Genomic DNA, 18,564 nt, shown 5'->3' with positions numbered 1-18,564 from the left:
ATACACCACCACTAATCTAAATTTACAATCCCTTATCGTGACATCCACCCCTATAACCCTCCCCTGCATTACCACAAAAGAATCCTCCACTTTTACCTCCCTGTGCCCACACAAAATCCCTACCCCCGATGAGTGCACCCCCCCAATACCCCAAACCGACTCCCCCTTGTCCCACTCCCTCTTAAACCTACTAACATCCCCTCCATCCCTCAGGTGAACCTCCTGTAAAAAACAAAAATCAAACCCGACAACCTCCAAATAACTAAAAACCGCCCTCCTCTTAACAAAATCCCTTAAACCCCTTACATTTAAAGTAACAAAAGTAAAATTAGACCCCATGAAAGAATCAAATAAAAACATGTAATACACTCAAATTCTAAACCCAGACAGAAAAAAAAAAAAAAACAGGAGACTCACCCGATGCTCCCCTGCTCCATATCTACCGGTGAAAACACCATCCGTACTCCCGACATCCCCCCCACTTCCTCCATCTCACCAACCCAGGATGCAGGAATAGTGTTTGGCTCCGGGGTGCCCTGCACCCTGGGTCTACCCCCACAATCCTCCCCCTCCCCAGTGCTGCAGCTGGATTGGAAAAAAATCGGGGAGGCTGAGTCCCCAAACAAAAAACTCCCCACCTCCTCCTGTACCCAGTCCTGAGTCTTGTTAGGTGTGTCCCCACCCAACAGAAGTTGAGGGCCTGGGGAAACCAGCAGCAACCCAGAGGTTTCTCCCACCCCCATCACTCTCTTGGCCATCCCCTCCCTCTCACTGTCGGCCAATCGCACCCTCCTCTTCATTCTCTTCTTTGGTGATGGCGGCAGTGGAGAGATACCACCCTCCCCCCCACCAGCTCCTCCACCATACCCCTCATCTCTTCCACCAGGGCACTTTCCCCCCAGTCCACTTGCTCTTCCACCGTCTCCTTCTCCAACACTCCTCCCTCGCTTTCTTCTCTCTCATGCTCCTCCACTCGGTTGCCTTCTTCCGCCGCTTTTCCTGGTTCTCCTACTCCCGTGCCTTCCGTTTCCTACTCTCTTCCATCCGCCGCTTCTTGCTCCTCCTCCTTCCTTGCGGCCTTCCCCTCTGGACCTGTACTCTGGTCATGAGGCTTGCTTCCTGCCCCTCCTCTTCTTCCCCCATCCCCCGCTCCTGCTCCCCCCCCCAGCGGCAGACGCATATGACCTCTGACGAGCCGGGCACCCCCGCCACAGGTGTGCTGACGAGCCACACCCGTGGCACGCCTTAGGCTTGTCACAATCCTTCGCCTCGTGTTCCTCAGATCCACAAAATCTGCATTTTCTTGTGCTGCACGATGCGCATATCAAATCAAATCAAATTTATTTATATAGCCCTTCGTACATCAGCTGATATCTCAAAGTGCTGTACAGAAACCCAGCCTAAAACCCCAAACAGCAAGCAATGCAGGTGTAGAAGCATATGTGGCCGTAGGCCATACAGCGCCTGCAAAATGGGGGCTGACGTGCATAAAACAACGTCCCCCTGTCAGCCCCTAGGGAGAACATAGCAGGAGGATGGAGGTAGCCACCATGTCCCTTTGGGTCCTCTCTGAGGAGGGCCTGGAAGCCTCTCCTCCCATTCCAAAACCCAAGGGAGTCTTTGAGGTGCCTTGCTGAGGAGACGTTATCCATGTATCTCCCCAGAAAGGCCCTCACCTCTTCATCCTTAACGTATGGGTTGTAAATGTTGACAGTTACAACCCTAAAGTTATTCTTCGCCAGGCTTGTTATTTCATAGTGGCTCATCGGCCTCTCGCCTCCTACTGCTCTTGCCCTTCTCAGGATATCATCGTGTTTCTCCTCTGTATATAGTGCCACGTCGTATGCTCCCTCCAACGAGTTGCCTTGGAAACAAAACACGTCCTTCACCGTCAGCTTTAGAATCCCCATCAATATTATCCTTCCAAAAGTTTCCCGTCCTAAAGGCTCCAACTCCTTTTCCTTCCAAGCAAAACGAATCGTGTTGGCCAGCCCAATCCCAGGGACCGACCGTGTTGATGTATTTAGCACCATCTCCGCAAGGAGAATGGCGCTCGTTCTCTTCTCTTCCAAAACAATGAAAAAAGAATAACTAAAGTGACTGAGGCTATCTGGTGCAAACAAACACAGAGACAGGAACAATCACCCACGAAACACTCAAAGAATATGGCTGCCTAAATATGGTTCCCAATCAGAGACAACAATAAACACCTGCCTCTGATTGAGAACCACTCCAGACAGCCATAGACTTTTCTAGATAACCCCACTATACCACAATCCCAATACCTACAAAAACACCAAGACAAAACACACCACATAATAAACCCATGTCACACCCTGGCCTAACCAAAATAATAAAGAAAACACAAAATACTAAGACCAGGGAGTGACACAGATCCGCATCATGGAACACGTCTTCCACATCGTTCATTATTTTCCATAGAACGCAGAGCCTCACGTTCATTATCCCTTACATATTATATTACATTTTATTGGGAACCATATTTAGGTAGCCTGGGTTTCACTATGTGTTTGTGGGTGATTGTTCCTGTCTCTGTGTTTTGCACCAGATAGGACTGTTTTAGGTTTTCGCACGTTTGTTGTTTTGTTCGTTTATTTGTGTACAGTTTCTTTATTAAAGTCCAATGAATAACAACCACGCTGCATTTTGGTCCTCCTCTACTTCACCTAAAGAAAACCGTTACAAAGCTGCCTTAATTTTTCTGGATCCCAGGAAGAGTAGCTGCTGCTTTGACAGCAGCTAATGGGGATCCATAATAAATACAAATAGACATACCCAAAAGTAACTGTTATTCATGTGTAATTACATGATTCTGACATGCAAATTTCTGACAATTTACTTCGGAACCTTGAAAATGCTTAATTTAACATGGCCGAGGACACTCAACTAAGGCACAGAGAACCCTAAAAGCGTTCCAAATAAAGAAAGACACCAAGCCAACTAAGACCAGCGAGGATACATCCAACTCCACCATATTGAAGGCTCGGAATCAACAACAAACTTCGATGCAGGCAATTTTCAAACAAGCAGTTAAGAAATCCCCAGAGGAACTGCTATTTGGGGTAAATTAAATCACTTATGGATATGGTGGAAGCCTCCAACACGTCTATCATTAAACTCTTAAACAACATTGCCAGCCAATCTGTCACATGCAAGTCTCTGGAGCGTGTTGAGATGCAGGTTAGCGCCAGGGCAACTACAGATGACATAGCCACCTGCCGAGATGCGGTGAAGCAACTGCGGGAGAAAATGACGTCGCTATAACGAAACAGGAGGAGACCCAGATGCAGACACAGGACGCAGATGGTTCGAGTCTCAGAGATGTAATATATACAAGGGGTAGGCAAATGGCAGGTCCAGGACATGCAGAGATCAGTAATCCTAATTAAAGAGTCAGGCAGGCAAAGAATGGCAGGAAGGCTCAGGATCAGGAACGCCAACAGTGGCGGACGAACATCTGGGCCGAGGGTATGTTGACTTCTTCCTCTTCCTCAGGGAAGGAACACTCGAAGGGCGAGAGACCGGTGGCCGAGCAGGGAAGGGTGTTGCAGGGGGTACTCCACCCACACAAGTTGCTGGCTCCAGGTGGTGGGGTTTGCAGAGACGAGGCAATGAAGAGTTTTCCGCAGGTCCTGATTGGCTCACTCCGACTGGCTGTTAGATTGGGGATGAAACGCGGAGAACAGGCTGGCCGATGACACAATCAGGGTGCAGAATGCCTTCCAGAACCTGGACGTGAACTGAGGACCACGATCGGAGATCTTGTCGACCGGAAGTCCATGGATCCGGAAGTCGTGCTGCACCATAAGATGGGCCGTCTCCTTGGCTGAGGGCAATTTGGGAAAGGGAATTAAATGTGCGGCTTTGGAAAACCTATCCACAACCATAAGGATGGTGGTGTAGCCATCTGACAGGGGGAGATCAGTGACAAAGTCCAGTGATATATGGGACCGGGGCGGTGAGGAACAGGGAGTGGTTGAAGGAGGCCAGCCGGAGCTTGCTGCTGAGTCTTGTTCTGTGCGGACACAGTACAGGAGGCGACAAACACGGAGATAAGAAACGGTGGCAGAAACATTATGTACAAAATAAGTTACAAATAACGCAAAAAAACCCACACACAATAGTACAATGTGATAGGAAAGCATCCAACAGGAAAGTGTGAGAATTGCCAGGAAACAGAGACTGTGGAGCATGTATTGATACAGTGTGGGCAGTATCAGAGGAAAGAGAGAGGCTGAGATCTAGTATGAGGGAGAAGGTGAAGCAGGAAATTAGTTCAAAGAGAATATTAAGTAGAACATCATTAGATATAGTCTGAAATATGTTTTTTTTTTAAATAGCAACGGGGCTGGCAGGTAGGATTTAGTTCCTCCTCTTCTCTGGCCCACACTCCAGTATAGTAGGTGGCGGTAAAGCACCGTCGGATACCAACAGCGAATAAATACCACCGAAGAAGAGGAAAGGCGCACCTTCTGTTTCGCCGAAAAAGAAGTTGGAGCTGTTTCACTTTACTGAAGATTTTAGCTAGCTAACTATAATATCATTCGAAATGGACGGCCAGCGCTGGTTGCCACTGGAAGCCAACCCAGATGTTAGTATACATACTTTGTATTTATCCAATTTTGTGAAACATGTCATCACAACTAGCTAGCTGCCTCATTCATTCAATCTCACATGAGTTGGCTAGCTAGCTAATTTATTCTAGCTAGTCATTGCTGGCTGGTTTGTCAAAGCTAACGGCTTACTTTTTGTTCTTTCTTTTAGGTGATGAACCAAGTGAGTAAGTCGTATCATCTTGCTAAACCCATCATGGAGGTGTCAATTGTTGCTGTTAAGGATATCGGAATCTCACTCCATGCTAAATAATAGCTAGATGGCTAACAGCACAGTATCCAGCTTGGATGATATTTAATAGCTAGCTAACTGTGGCTTGTTATCAAAAGCGAAGGTGCTGTTCAGCTTAACTATCGACCCTCTAAAAATAGCATATCCAACACGTTATACTTGTATCAGCTGATATTTAACCCCTAATAATAGCTAAATAGACAGCATTGACATTCATATCAGAGACAGTTGCTCTTTGTTTTACAGAAACAGGATTTTGATGGTGAATATGTAACTAGCTAACTAGCAAGTTCTTGGAGCCAATAATCACTGCAGTAAACATGCACATGATGCTCCATATCCTTCAAGGTTGCAGCCCCTATCATCACCAAGCTTATCTCTGACCTTTTAACCTCTCTCCTCTCTGGGGAGGTTCCCATTGCTTGGAAGGCAGCCACAGTGTTATAGACCTATTTCTATTTTCCCCTGTTTATCAAAAGTGTTGGAAAAACATGTCAATAATCAACTGACTTTCTTAATGTCTATAGTATTCTCTCTGGTATGCAATCTGGTTTTCACTCAGGTTATGACTATGTCACTGGAACCTTAAACCTAAATGATGCTACCATTGCCCTTCATTCTAAGCAATGTTGTGCTGCTATTTTTATTGACTTGGCCAAAGCTTTTGATACGGTAGCCCATTCTGTTCTTGTTGGCCGGCTAAGGAGTATTGGTGTCTGAGGGGTCTTTGGCCTGGTTTGCTAACTACCTCTCTCAAAGAGTGCAGTGTATAAAGTCAAAACACCTGCTGTCTCAGCCACTGCCTGTCACCAAGGGGGCACCCCAAGGCTAGGAAGCGCTCTCATCCATTTATATGCAGATGATATACTCAGCTGGTCCCTCCCCAGATTTTGTGTTAAACGCGCTACAACGAAGCTTTCTTAGTGTCCAACAAGCTTTCTCTGCCCTTAACCTTGTTCTGAACACCTCCAAAACAAAGGTCATGTGGTTTGGTAAGAAGAACGCCCCTCTACCCACAGGTGTGATTACTACCTCTGAGGGTTTAGAGCTTGAGGTAGTCACCTCATACAAGTACTTGGGAGTATGGCTAGACGGTACACAGTCCTTCTCTCAGCACATATCAAAGCTGCAGGCTAAAGTTAAATCTAGACTTGGTTTCCTCTATTGTAAATAGCTCCTCTTTCACCCTAGCTGCCAAACTAACCCTAATTCAGATGACCATCCCACCCATGCTAGATTACAGAGACTTAATTTGTAAATTGGCTGGTAAGGATGCTCTCGAGCGACTAGATGTTCTTTACCATTCGGCCATCAGATTTGCCACCAATGCACCTTATAGGACACATGACTGCACTCTTCTGTAAACTGGTCATCTCTGAATACCTGTCACGAGACCCACTGGTTGATGCTTATTTATAAAACCCTCTTAGGCCTCACTCCCCCCCCCCCCCCCCCCCCCCCCTATCTGAGATATCTACTGCAGCCCTCATCCTCCACATACAACACCCGTTCTGCCAGTCACATTCTGTTAAAGGTTCCCAAAACACATCCCTGGGTCGCTCGTCTTCTCAGTTTTCTGCAGCTAGCGCCTGGAACGAGCTTCAAACTGTACAGTTTTATCTCAATCTCTTCATTGAAAGACTCAATCATGGACAATACTGACAATTGTGGCTGCTTTGCTTGATGTATTGTTGTCTCTACCTTCTTGCCCTTTGTGCTGCTGTCTGTGGCCAGTAATGTTTGTAGCCTGTTTTATGCTGCTGCCATGTTGTGTTGCTACCATGCGTGTTGTTGTCGTAGGTCTCTCTTTATGTAGTGTTGTCGTGATGTGTTTTGTCCTATATTTTTATTTAATTTATTTTCATTTAATTTATTTTTATCCCAGCCCCCATCCCTGCAGGAGGCCTTTTGGTAGGCCGTCATTGTAAATAAGAATTTGTTCTTAACTGACTTGCCTAGTTAAATAGTAAATGCATTTGGTGTGCTTTGCTGAAAGGATAGTGTGGCAGCTACAATAATGATTTTTATTTATTATTTAACCTTTATTTAACTAGGCAAGTCAGTTAAGAACAAATTCTTATTTAGAACGAAGGCAATACCACGGCAAAACCCTAACCCCGTCGACGCTGGGCTTATTGTGCTCCACCCTATAGGACTCCCAATCATGGCCGGTTGTGATACTGCCTGTAATCGAACCAGGGTCTGTAGTGATGCCTCTAGCACTGAGATGCAGTGCCTTAGACCGCTGTTCCAGTCGGGAGCCCTGACCTGCTGATTTACTCATGTTCATATCCTAATTTATATTTTTATCAAGTTAAAACACTCCCTAGCTTTGCCCTGTCCATTGCTTTCCTATTTTCTATTTTCATGCATGATGATTTAACTCCAATATTCTTCCCCAAGTTTCTGCGACAGTTGGGTTTGCTGCCGACCTGGCAGTTTGGCGACGTGTATGGTATGGACCCAGAGCTTTTGAGCATGGTGCCCAGGCCTGTGTGTGCTGTCCTGCTGCTCTTCCCTGTCACAGAGAAGGTAGGGCTGCTCCAGCTTCTCCAACCTAATGTGTGTTTGTTTGACTTGGGCTATTTAGTTAAAAGGAGTCACAGCTGGTGCCGTCTTCTATGCTATACCAAAAAATACTCTATTGTCTTGATTGGTCAACCTGTGTTTTCAGCAAGTGTGAAATGTTCTTTTACACTTGAAAATGATTTGACAGTCAAATATAGACGGTCAAATATACGGGTAACCGCATGTAGAGTTGTGGTTTTTGCCGGTGTTCACCACAGGTGCATTCTGCAATAATTTTGTATTCTATAAATGTATTTATTAACATTCTAGAATTTAAAATATACATTCAGCCCCAGTAACTACAGTAGAATATAATGGAATATCATCGATAGAACACATAAGTTAAGAAAACAACATGACACACTTTCCCTCTCCCATTTTGCAGTATGAGTCTTTCAGGCTAGAGGAGGAGGCCAAGATCAAGGCCCAGGGCCAGGATGTCTCCCCAGATGTCTACTTCATGAAGCAGACAATCGGCAACGCCTGTGGAACAATAGGCTTAATTCACGCTGTAGCCAACAACCAGGAACATCTGGAATTTGGTATGTGGCTGTCACACCCTGGATGAAGTTTCTCCTACATACAGATCTAGGATCAGCTTTCCTCCCCCAATCCCAATGAAAAACCCTACATCACCGATCACAGGGCGGTGACTGTCTTTATTGAGATGGCGAGGGAGAAAAGGGCATGATCACAGTTTGACAATGTCAAATTACTGTAGTCCATGATGGCTTTGATGAATTGAAAAAATGAAGATGTGAAAAATGTAATTGTGTTTTCGTTCAGGAAAAGTATTTCACTAATTTAATCGTAGAAATTATTTTCCTGTAGTGGCAAGATTAATTTAGTCAATAAATGATTTGCTATCCCTTTTCCTTTCTTTGCCACCAAATGTTTGCATATAGGCTACTGGTAATGTTACCAGAGCCATGTTCAGTTGCAAAACATTCTCAAACATTGCAGATAGAAAATCCATGAATAGAGCTGGCGTTATTCCTCATTCAACATGTCCTGCTGAATGCGCCCCAGGTTGTTAGTTATAGCTAGCTAATGAGGGAACATGACTGAACAAGGTGTAGCCTAATCAAATGGTTAACAGTCTGATCCGCAAGTAGCCTAGTTTTAGAACGGCCCGCGATATGCTTTATGAATGCAACATTCGGCCCGCCAATGTGCGACAGAAGAGAAAAAAGCATAGCTCTGGTGTTATGGATCATATCTTTTGAACAATAAGGGCTAGAATGTTTTTTTTTCTCTGAGGAAAAGGGAGACTTGGCTACGTTGGTTACACAACCTGGCTATGAAATGCAGTGGGGACAGTTGAGCGAGACTACAAGTTCAAAAACGGCCTACTTTTCTATACTAAAAGGGAGAAAAACATAGTTGTTTTTACGATTGAACTCAATGCAGCTTTTGTCTTTAATTTCGTACGGCTGCTTGTTTCTTAACCAGGCAAAGGGTATAGAAGGCTGGTGGTGACTGGTTAGCTACCGGGAAGCAAGAGAGTCGCCTGTGCCGTGTGTAATCTGAGCCTGTTCGCTGCCTGTCTGCCCACACACATTGCTTGCTCACCAGTTGATGTAGTCTTTGTGTGGCGTGTCCTTCCTACTGCTGAACAGAACTGCTGCCAATATGAATTGTGCTTGTCAATGAAAAGCTCTTAATCTCTCCCGAAACTCTTGTCCAGTCCAGTTAGTAGTCAGATTTTAGTCACAGAGATAATTTCGTCTCTTCTCATTTTAGTCAACTGAAATGAAAATTCATTTTCTTTTGGTTAGTTTTTTCTGGGTCTATTTAGTCAGTTATTAGTCTCGTCAATTGCCACTGAAAAGTACGTGTTTGGCGAATATTTTAGTCACTTTCTGTTGACGAAATGAACACTGCTCAGTGATATAACTTTCTGTATGTTTCATGCTTATGTCTACTCGTCCTCCCAGAGACTGACTCTCCACTGAAGATGTTCCTGGTTCAGTCCACTAAACTGAGCCCAGAGAACAAGGCCACCTTCCTGGAGAAAGATGAGGTATTTCCATCAATCTTCACCATACAAAGATTATCATTTATCAGATTAGCACTAGTGGGTCAAAACTATTGTTTAGAAACATTTTAGTGCTTAGCAGTTACCAGGGTGTGCCTATAATAAGTGGTGGCCCCGATGACGATGTACTGAGTGGATGGTGTCATTCTAGCCATGGGGAAATTATGTGATTGAAATTGAAGTGGATGATTTCTTCCTTTACAGAGCATCCGTGTTACACATGAATCTAGTGCACAGGAAGGACAGACCGAGGTGAGTATTCATTTGAAGGGTTTTCTTTTCTAAAACAACTTAATTTGAGTTAATTTTGAACATGGTCAAGGGCAGTCAATAAGTAACTACAGGGACAACTTTTTGAAAGAGTGAAATGGGGAGCTACTACTTAAACTTGTCCTTTTGTAAACTCTTGTTTTTGTTTTCTATTTTCCCATACTGAACATGACCCAGTTGTGCTTTTATCTTTTGTTTTATAGGCACCAAGCTTGGATGAAAAAGTGGACTTGCATTTCATTGCCTTTGTGAATGTTGGGGGACATTTATATGAACTGGGTAAGTGAAACACCCCTTTCCACTTGAAATGTTTTGTTGTAGACCTCTCAATAGTAGGAATAAGATACACAGAAATGGGTTTGGTAACACTTTTTATGGATAACCTCTTCAAAATGCCTTGTAAGCCCATTTTATAATGCGTTTGTAGCGGACGTGAGGGTTAATTTCCCCAAGGGATCATTTTCTTTTGGTCTAATGGTCAAGACATTGGTTTCTCCTGTGGGAGACCAGGGTTCAGATCCCGCCTGTGATAATGGCGCCCAACGTGGGGTGGCGTCTGGTGAAGAGGCTCATGGTCTTGTGATGAGGTAGCCCAGCCTGTCTCTTCAAAATCAGTCAGCCTCAGACCAAGGGGGAATTTCCTTCAGATCCCGTCCGTGACATGTTCATGAGCCCCATAAGTTATTAAAAACATGCTTATAATGCATTAAGAGGGTATTCTTAGGAAGGGTTACCATGAGTTTTCTATGCATGTGATTCACATTACAATGGGATTGTTCTGAGACTTGCCCAGTCATTGCAGTGTGATATTGATCATGTGCAGTAGCATTTGTTTCTCATCTTGTGTTTTCTCTCAAGATGGCCGCAAGCCTTTCCCCATTGCCCATGGGAAAACATCAGAAGTCCGCTTTCTTGAGGTAAACGACTAATCAATGCATCTCATTGTAAAGACTCAACGCAATGATGGTTTGGTAGAGGCAACCACAGCCTTTGTTGAGTAAGTGCCGACTATTCAGAAAGAGTTTCCGTGTTGATTACTGATATTTCCATATTCAGTAGGTGTACCTTACCTGCATTGTTATAATCATGGGTGGAATTGGAAAGGGAAATCACTCTGGGAACTTACTTACCTAATCCACAAGAGTGCACCACTGTATCCGCTCTGCAGCCCTCTGGGAATCGCCAGGAATTCAGATCCAAACACATCTTTACATTTTGAAGTTACTTTCACTTTGGGAACTCAGTTCCCATAATAGAACTGGGCGTAGTGTGGATATTGAGAACAGTCTAAAGCAGAAGCATAACATGTCATTACACTTCAAAGTCAGAGTGGACGGCAAGTAGGCCTACAGTAGGAATATCAATGACAATAGTCAACTCACTTCGATTGCAGCATTTGGAGTTGCATTGAAAAGAGATTTGCTGTGACTTTTTTGGGCAGTGTGAACATTAACAAAGGTCTGGGGCTTGTTCAGAAGGTTAATAGATTATTTTCAGATTTAAAGCCTTGGATTTTATAATATTTTTTGATTTACTTATAGTATATTTTATCACCACACTTCGGGAATATTCATCGAATTTGCTGTAGGCAGCTGTCCTGCATGTTGACTTTCATACGCTTCAAGTGACATTGCTATGGAATTGCAAAACTCTTCCATTTCGCTTAACAAAAATCAAGCCATGAAGTGTGCCCAGCTCGTTGTCTGTTGATGTGCAATCAAAATTTTGAGCTGAAGGATGGGATCATCGCACTTCAAACTGAGATGGCACAACTAGAGGTCGACCGATTATGATTTTTCAACGCTGATACCGATTATTGGAGGACCCAAAAAGCCGATAGCGATTAATCGGCCGATTTTATTTATTTGTAATAATGACAATTACAACAATACTGAATGAACACTTATTTTAACTTAATATAATACCTTCAATAAAAATAAAATTTGCCTCAAATAAATAATGAATAATGTTCAATTTGGTTTAAATAATGCAAAAACAAAGTGTTGGAGAAGAAAGTAAAAGTGCAATATGTGCCATGTAAGAAAGCTAACGTTTAAGTTCCGTGCTGAGAACATGAAAACAGGTGGTTGCTTTTAACATGAGTCTTCAATATTCCCAGGTAAGAAGTTTTAGGTTGTAGTTATTATAGGACTATTTCTCTCTATACCATTTGTATTTCATTAACCTTTGACTATTGGATGTTCTTATAGGCACTTTAGTATTGCCAGTGTAACAGTATAGCTTCCGTCCCTCTCCCCGCTCCTACCTGGGCTCGAACCAGGAACACAGCAACAAAGCCTTTCTCAAAGCAACGTTACCCATCGCTCCACAAAAGCCGCGGCCCATGCAGAGCAAGGGGAACAACCACTCCAAGTCTCAGAGCGAGTGACGTTTGAAACGCTATTAGCGTGCACTCTGCTAACTAGCTAGCCATCGGTTACACCAGCCTAATCTCGGGAGTAGATAGGCTTGAAGTCAAACAGCTGCTGGCAAAACGCACTAAAGTGCTGTTTGAATGAATGCTTACGGGCCTGCTGCTGCCTACCATCGCTCAGACTGCTCTATCAAATCATAGATTTAATTAGAACATAATAACACACAGAAATACGAGCCGTAGGTCATTAATATGGTCGAATCCGGAAACTATCATCTCGAAAACCAAATGTTTATTCTTTCAGTGAAATAAGGAACCGTTCCGTATTTTATCTAAGGGGTGGCATCCATTAGTCTCAATATTCCTGTTACATTGCACAACCTTCAATGTTATGTCATAATTACGTAAAATTCTGGCAAATTAGGCTGCCCAAACTGTTGCATATACACTGACTCTGCGTGCAATGAACGCAAGAGAAGGGACACAATTTCACCTGGTTAATATTGCCTGCTAACCTGGATTTCTTTTAGCTAAATATGCAGGTTTAAAAATATATACTTCTGTGTATTGATTTTAAGAAAGGCATTGATGTTTATGGTTAGGTACACATTGGAGCAACGATACGCACCGCATCGATTATATTTAATGCAGGACACGCTAGATAAACTATCATCAACCATGTGTAGTTAATTAGTGATTATTATTGATTGTTTTTTATAAGATAAGTTTAATGCTAGTTAGCAACTTACCTTGGCTTACTGCATTCGCGTAACAGGCAATTCTCCTCATGGAGTGCAATGAGAGGCAGGTGGTTAGAGCATTGGACTAGTTAACTGTAAGGTTGCAAGATTGAATCACCCGAGCTGACAAGGTAAAAATCTGTCGTTCTGCACCTGAACGAGGCAGTTAACCCACCGTTCCTAGGCCGTCATTGAAAATAAGAATGTGTTCTGAACTGACTTGCCTAGTTAAATAAAGGTGTAAAGAATTTAAACAAATCGGTGTCCAAAAATACCGATTTCCGATTGTTATGAAAACTTGAAATCGGCCCTAATTAATCGGCCAGTCCGATTAATCAGTCGACCTCTAAGCACAACTGAAAAGTAGACAGAATTTTCGCAGAGAGGATGCCGCCTACAAAAATACGCTCCCTTGCGTTGGGTCTGCCAATGAGACCGACTAGGTTATTGAGGTTGATTTCCCAAACTTATAGTAACACAACAGCGTTTCAACCACCTCTACCCCGACGCCATCTACACAGTGTGTGACCACCGCCGGTTAAGGTAAAAGGTAGAAGAACAAGCTGTTCCTGAGCAATACATTTCAGCCACATACAGAGCTGGAATCTCCACTCCCACAGCAGGATTCGCAAGAAGGTGTCTTGTGCGCAGGCAGCGATCCCAGCATACCAGGGACGTGTGAGTAACGAGCGATCCACGGCTCCCAGTCTGAGGTGAGTTCAAGGCACCCCAACTCCAAATTCCAGCAATGTTCGAAACGGGGGAGCAGCAGGAGCTTCGTCTGCGCCAGTTTGGCAGAATTGTCCTCCATCTAGCATCATTGCTGGGATCTCCATGGTTCATCATGTTGTCATCCCAGATGCAAGGACACTTTGTTATCCGGATGTATTAACTGTTCCCAACCAACTCCCGGACGCAAAACCTGTTGTGGTTCATATCGGGAAAGCACAAATCCAATGTCAAATGAGAACCATACAGGATTTGGGGAAATGACCCATAATCTCCGGTCCCTCTGTGCATCTGAACAGTGAGAAAGGAAGCTGTATGTCTCGATCTATTGACATTCCATTTGTGGATGACTGGGACCTCTTTTTGGAATAGACCAGAGCTTTTCAGTTATGATGGGATTCATCCTAATGAAAAATTATCCAGACTGCTGTCATCCAAATTGTTATTTATCCTTTTATTTAACGAGGCAAGTCATTTAAGAACAAATTCTTATTTTACAATGAGGTTCCAGTTTAACAATGTTTACTTCACCGTATCTCCAAGGTACATACAGTAGTTGCCATTACACTCAGACCCAGTCCTACAGAGAGAAACCTCTGAGCAGGCGCACAGATAAGAGTGAGAGCACCGTAATAACAGACATATTTTTATTTGACCTTTATTTAACTAGGCAAGTCAGTTAAGAACAAATTCTTATTGTCAATGACTGCCTAGGAACAGTGCCTGTTCAGGGGCAGAACAACAGATTTGTACCTTGTCAGCTCGGGGGTTTGAATTTGCAACCTTCCGGTTACTAGTCCAACGCTCTAACCACTAGGCTACCCTGCCGTATAGGGATACTTCAAACATGAACAATTCCCCACATTTCTTTAAAGACAAAACATCAACAAATAATAAGTCCAAGGATTATTCAAGTCCCCCATTATAAATGGGTTATGTTTCACTGTTATTTATTTTTTATTATTCAAGCTGCCACTTTCCATTACTCAGTGCCTTTAGGAGCATGAGCGGGTGCTCCTTTTTTAGTCACAGTCAGCAAGCTGTTCCTTTGAATCCGCTGGATTCTCTGAGCCTGAATAAATTGACGCTGCTAATCTCAAGACCAAGTCATGTCTCTGTGACAACTTGGTTTACTTCACAGCATCAACTAGGGAGTAGTTGTCAGTGACGCACTACAGGTAGAATGTGCCGTTTTGCTTCACCAGTGTTAAGCTCTGAGAACAGTTGCCAGAAAGATGTCATTATCAATTCCATCTGGAAGAGCAAGGGTTTCTCCAGCAAGTGTGTTCCGCACAATCCTTCTGATCCTTTTTGATTGCAAACAGAGATTGGTGAGAATCTTCCTTCCTAAATCATTAACACGATTACATGTCCACCTTGTGTACCTCAATCTGGAAGGTTTACTAGGGAAGCATCACTGAGACAACTAGTTTCAGAGAGCCCCCTTTTCCCACATGCTGAAATTTTTTCGTCTGTTCTGATTTCAGTTTACGAACAACTTTGTTTGCCTCATGCATGGTTTGTACAGTGGTGCCTTTAGTGTTGGATGCCAAGTTGCAGCCATCAGACATTACATCAGGTCTACTCTGTGCTATCTTTTACAGCCTTACATGTTGACCAGACCGGACACGTCGCGTGCGCCGCAAAATACATTTAGAAATCCATGTTATTCAATTACTGCACCCACACTGCTCGCACGTGCCAACGAGCGTCTGCGATGCCAAGGGCTAAAATAGAAGTCATTCCTATTTCTGATGCAGATCGTGCTGCAAGTCCTTCCTCTCCCATCTCCTCATTGGTTTATAGAAGCAGGTACCCATTGCTTATACCACACCACTCCTCATTGGTTATACCCACGTGGGTGAAAGACTAAATGTTTTGCCGGTCGTCGTGGTAATACTATGAAAGTGTAGATGCCGATCACCATGTAAGTTCAAAGATGAAAAAGCCTTGAAGGAGGAAAGATGACTAGAAATGATTTGGTGGTTCGTTTTATATGTGGATTAATTGTCAGAGTAGATGACCTTGTGCATTTCAGGTAAAATAACAACTCAATGTTTATATCCCAGGACAAATTAGCTAGCAACAGCAAGCTAGCTAAATAGGACAAGCTAGCTAGCTAAATTGCCATACATGTTTAATGCTTTTCGACCTGTTCCCAAATTAATGTCATTGGTTCAGAATTTGTTTTGATATTTTATCCTGCGTGTCGTGATCGCGTTTGGTGTAGGGGGACAGATCCTGTAGAGGTTAAAACAACTCAGGGTAGAGCACATCACTTCTAAAGTTAGGTCATACGAATTAACACATACTGTGCTGACTGAACACAACTAAATTAATCTATTTTCCAACATTGTTATATAGGCTACATATGATAATAGATACGATTATTACGCCTACATATTAACAAACACACTTAACATGATCATGAAAATGTAGTGTGCTAAAAGCACAGCACTTATTCATTTATTAATGAATGGCTGTGCGAAGTTGCTGTATATTGGCGGGAACTGGAACACACTGTCGTACACCTCGATCCAGAGCATCCCAAACATGCTCAATGGGTGACATGTCTGGTCAGTATGCAGGCCATGGAAGACCTGGGACATTTTCAGCTTCCAGGAATTGTGTACTAATGGGGCTGTGGGTTATCGTGCTGAAACGTGAGGTAATGGTGGCGGATGAATGGCACGATAATGGGCCTCAGGATCTCGTTACAGTATCTCTGTGCATTCAAATTGCCATTGATAAAATGCAATTGTGTTCGTTGTCTATAGCTTACGCCTGCCCATACCATAACCACACCACCACCATGGGGCATTCTGTTCACAACGTTGACATCAGCAAACTGCTCGCCCACACAACGACCTTCTGCCCGGTATAGTTGAACCGGGATTAATCTGTGAAGAGCACATGTCAACAAGTTTGAGGTGTTGGCAGCTCCTTAAGCTATTCTCCTTGAGCAGTGGCGATTATAATCTTTATCCATCGCAGTTGTAATCAACTGGGAAACCAAAATGTTCACAAACTGCAGATTTAAACAATGATGGAGAATCTTCCTGGTTAATCAACCCTACCACTCACTATCGTACAGAATTAGTTCCCGGCTGCGACTCGGTTGGACAATTAATTAAGATTATAATTTTGATGACTGTGCGTATAAACTCGTTGTTTTTTAACAGAATAGCTTGAAAAAATAAATAGTAATGAGCTCATATTTACTCAAGGCATACATGACAGTGTAGGAATAGCTTTTTATGTATTCATTCAGTTTCACAGTATGGACCAAACAGAGGTGCCTGTACTCAACACCCCTAGTTTGCGCTAATAATTAGGACCCTGGTTATAATCGTATAATGTATCAAAGTGTATTTGTTTTGTCTGTGTTGCAGGATGCAACAGAGGTGTGTAAGACATTCATGGCTCGGGACCCCCAGGAGCTTCGCTTCACAGTGGTGGCCCTGTCCAAGGCATGAACACGGCACTCGCCGAACAAGAGAAGAAAATACGACTGCCAATCATTCTCAAGTGCTGAATTTTGTTAGCTCATTAGCATTTTTACTGAATAGGTTAGCATGTGGTATGATGACAAAAGGTTAACTGTAAAAATATATATAATTAAAGTAAGCTAAGCTTGCAAGGAATCAGTAGCCTGATTCTAAAAACGATTAGATTGTCAGATTAAAAGTTGTCATGCAACTGAAAGTTATTGAAGTGTGTGCCATCACTACTTCCCCATTGCCCCTTAGTACTTTGAATGATTTAGGCTGAAGTTGCTCCAAGACACTGTCCTTGGGTCAGTTTTGCAACCCAACTAATGGGTAAGGTGATCCTAAATCTGTACCTAGGGAAACCTTCACCCACCCCAGGTCACTTACAACGCTGCAGTATTACTGTAGTGGTAATTGAGCTTTCAGTTGGACTATTCTGACCCTGCACTAAAGTATACAGGCCATTAGGTACTGGACAATTGCTCTGATTTCCAAACTCGTGTAACCTTTCAAAGATGATACTGACAGCTGTGGTAAGGTGTATGCAAAAACTCAATTCTAACAGGATTTTCTTTTTGTATTCCTCTGCAGAAATTAGAAATACAGAAGCGTCCGTTTCATTGACTTGCAATGTATTGAATAACGTATTTAAAGACCCAATGCAGATTTTCTCTATTTAACCATTTCTCTAACAATTGAGTACCATACTTAATTTAATTACAATTCTAAAAAAAGAAACCTGAAATTGCTTCTTAGCAAGAGCAATTTCTCAAGCAGGAATATTGCTAGGACTGTGAGTGGGGAAGGGAACTGAAAACAAGCTGTTATTGGCAGAGAGGTTTGGAAGTCTTTTTCTTATTGATCTTATTAACTAATTTACCTCCTGGTGATGTCACCAGGCAGAACAAAACTCCATCCCACTGAAATTTCAGGTGGTCTTTTCAAAAAGCTCTTACACTAACGGCATTATAATTTTCACAATTTCACAGTACTATTCCAACCTCATTGTGTGGAAATGTATATAAAACAGGAAAATCAGTTTTGACTGCAATGGGCCTTTTAAGTATGTTTTGATGATTGATTGACATGGGGAGTGGTAAAAAGATGTGATATAGCTACTACCACTGACATGGTGCCTACCTTTTGTAAAATACTGGCAAATTAAAATACCAAAATGGTTGAAATCTTACTTTATTTCACTCGCACACACCCGATCTATCATGTAACCAAATGACTAAAAAAGAGTACATATTTTACCTTGTTTTTCATAATACAAACAAGAAAATATGACTACATATTTAATATAATGAAAACAACAAACCTCTTCTTACTTAGTCACTTGGCTACATGCAATATAATATACATTTTCATAACTGCCTTGTTAGAATGTCACATGTTACTTATTTTTTGGGGGAGGGTTACAGGTACGATATTTAAATTCATATTTGATATTCCGTTATTTGACACGTACCTGTGGGCTGCCACTCA

General features: G+C 42.9%; 1 protein-coding gene across 1 annotated transcript; it reads left to right on the top strand.

The window, feature by feature from the left end:
• Nucleotides 1–4,470: 4,470 nt before the first annotated feature.
• Nucleotides 4,471–18,256, top strand: uchl3 (ubiquitin carboxyl-terminal esterase L3 (ubiquitin thiolesterase)). The gene is made up of 9 exons (XM_020461641.2): nucleotides 4,471–4,612; nucleotides 4,786–4,797; nucleotides 7,270–7,398; nucleotides 7,820–7,976; nucleotides 9,372–9,457; nucleotides 9,677–9,724; nucleotides 9,946–10,021; nucleotides 10,601–10,659; nucleotides 16,978–18,256. The coding sequence occupies exons 1-9, from the start codon at nucleotides 4,571–4,573 to the stop codon at nucleotides 17,059–17,061; spliced, it is 693 nt and encodes a 230-aa protein (XP_020317230.1). The 5' UTR covers nucleotides 4,471–4,570; the 3' UTR covers nucleotides 17,062–18,256.
• The last annotated feature ends 308 nt before the right edge of the window (nucleotides 18,257–18,564 follow it).

The sequence above is a fragment of the Oncorhynchus kisutch genome, linkage group LG26, assembly GCF_002021735.2.
Source record: "Oncorhynchus kisutch isolate 150728-3 linkage group LG26, Okis_V2, whole genome shotgun sequence".
NCBI lineage: Eukaryota > Metazoa > Chordata > Actinopteri > Salmoniformes > Salmonidae > Oncorhynchus > Oncorhynchus kisutch.
This window is presented reverse-complemented; position numbering and strand designations above follow the sequence as displayed.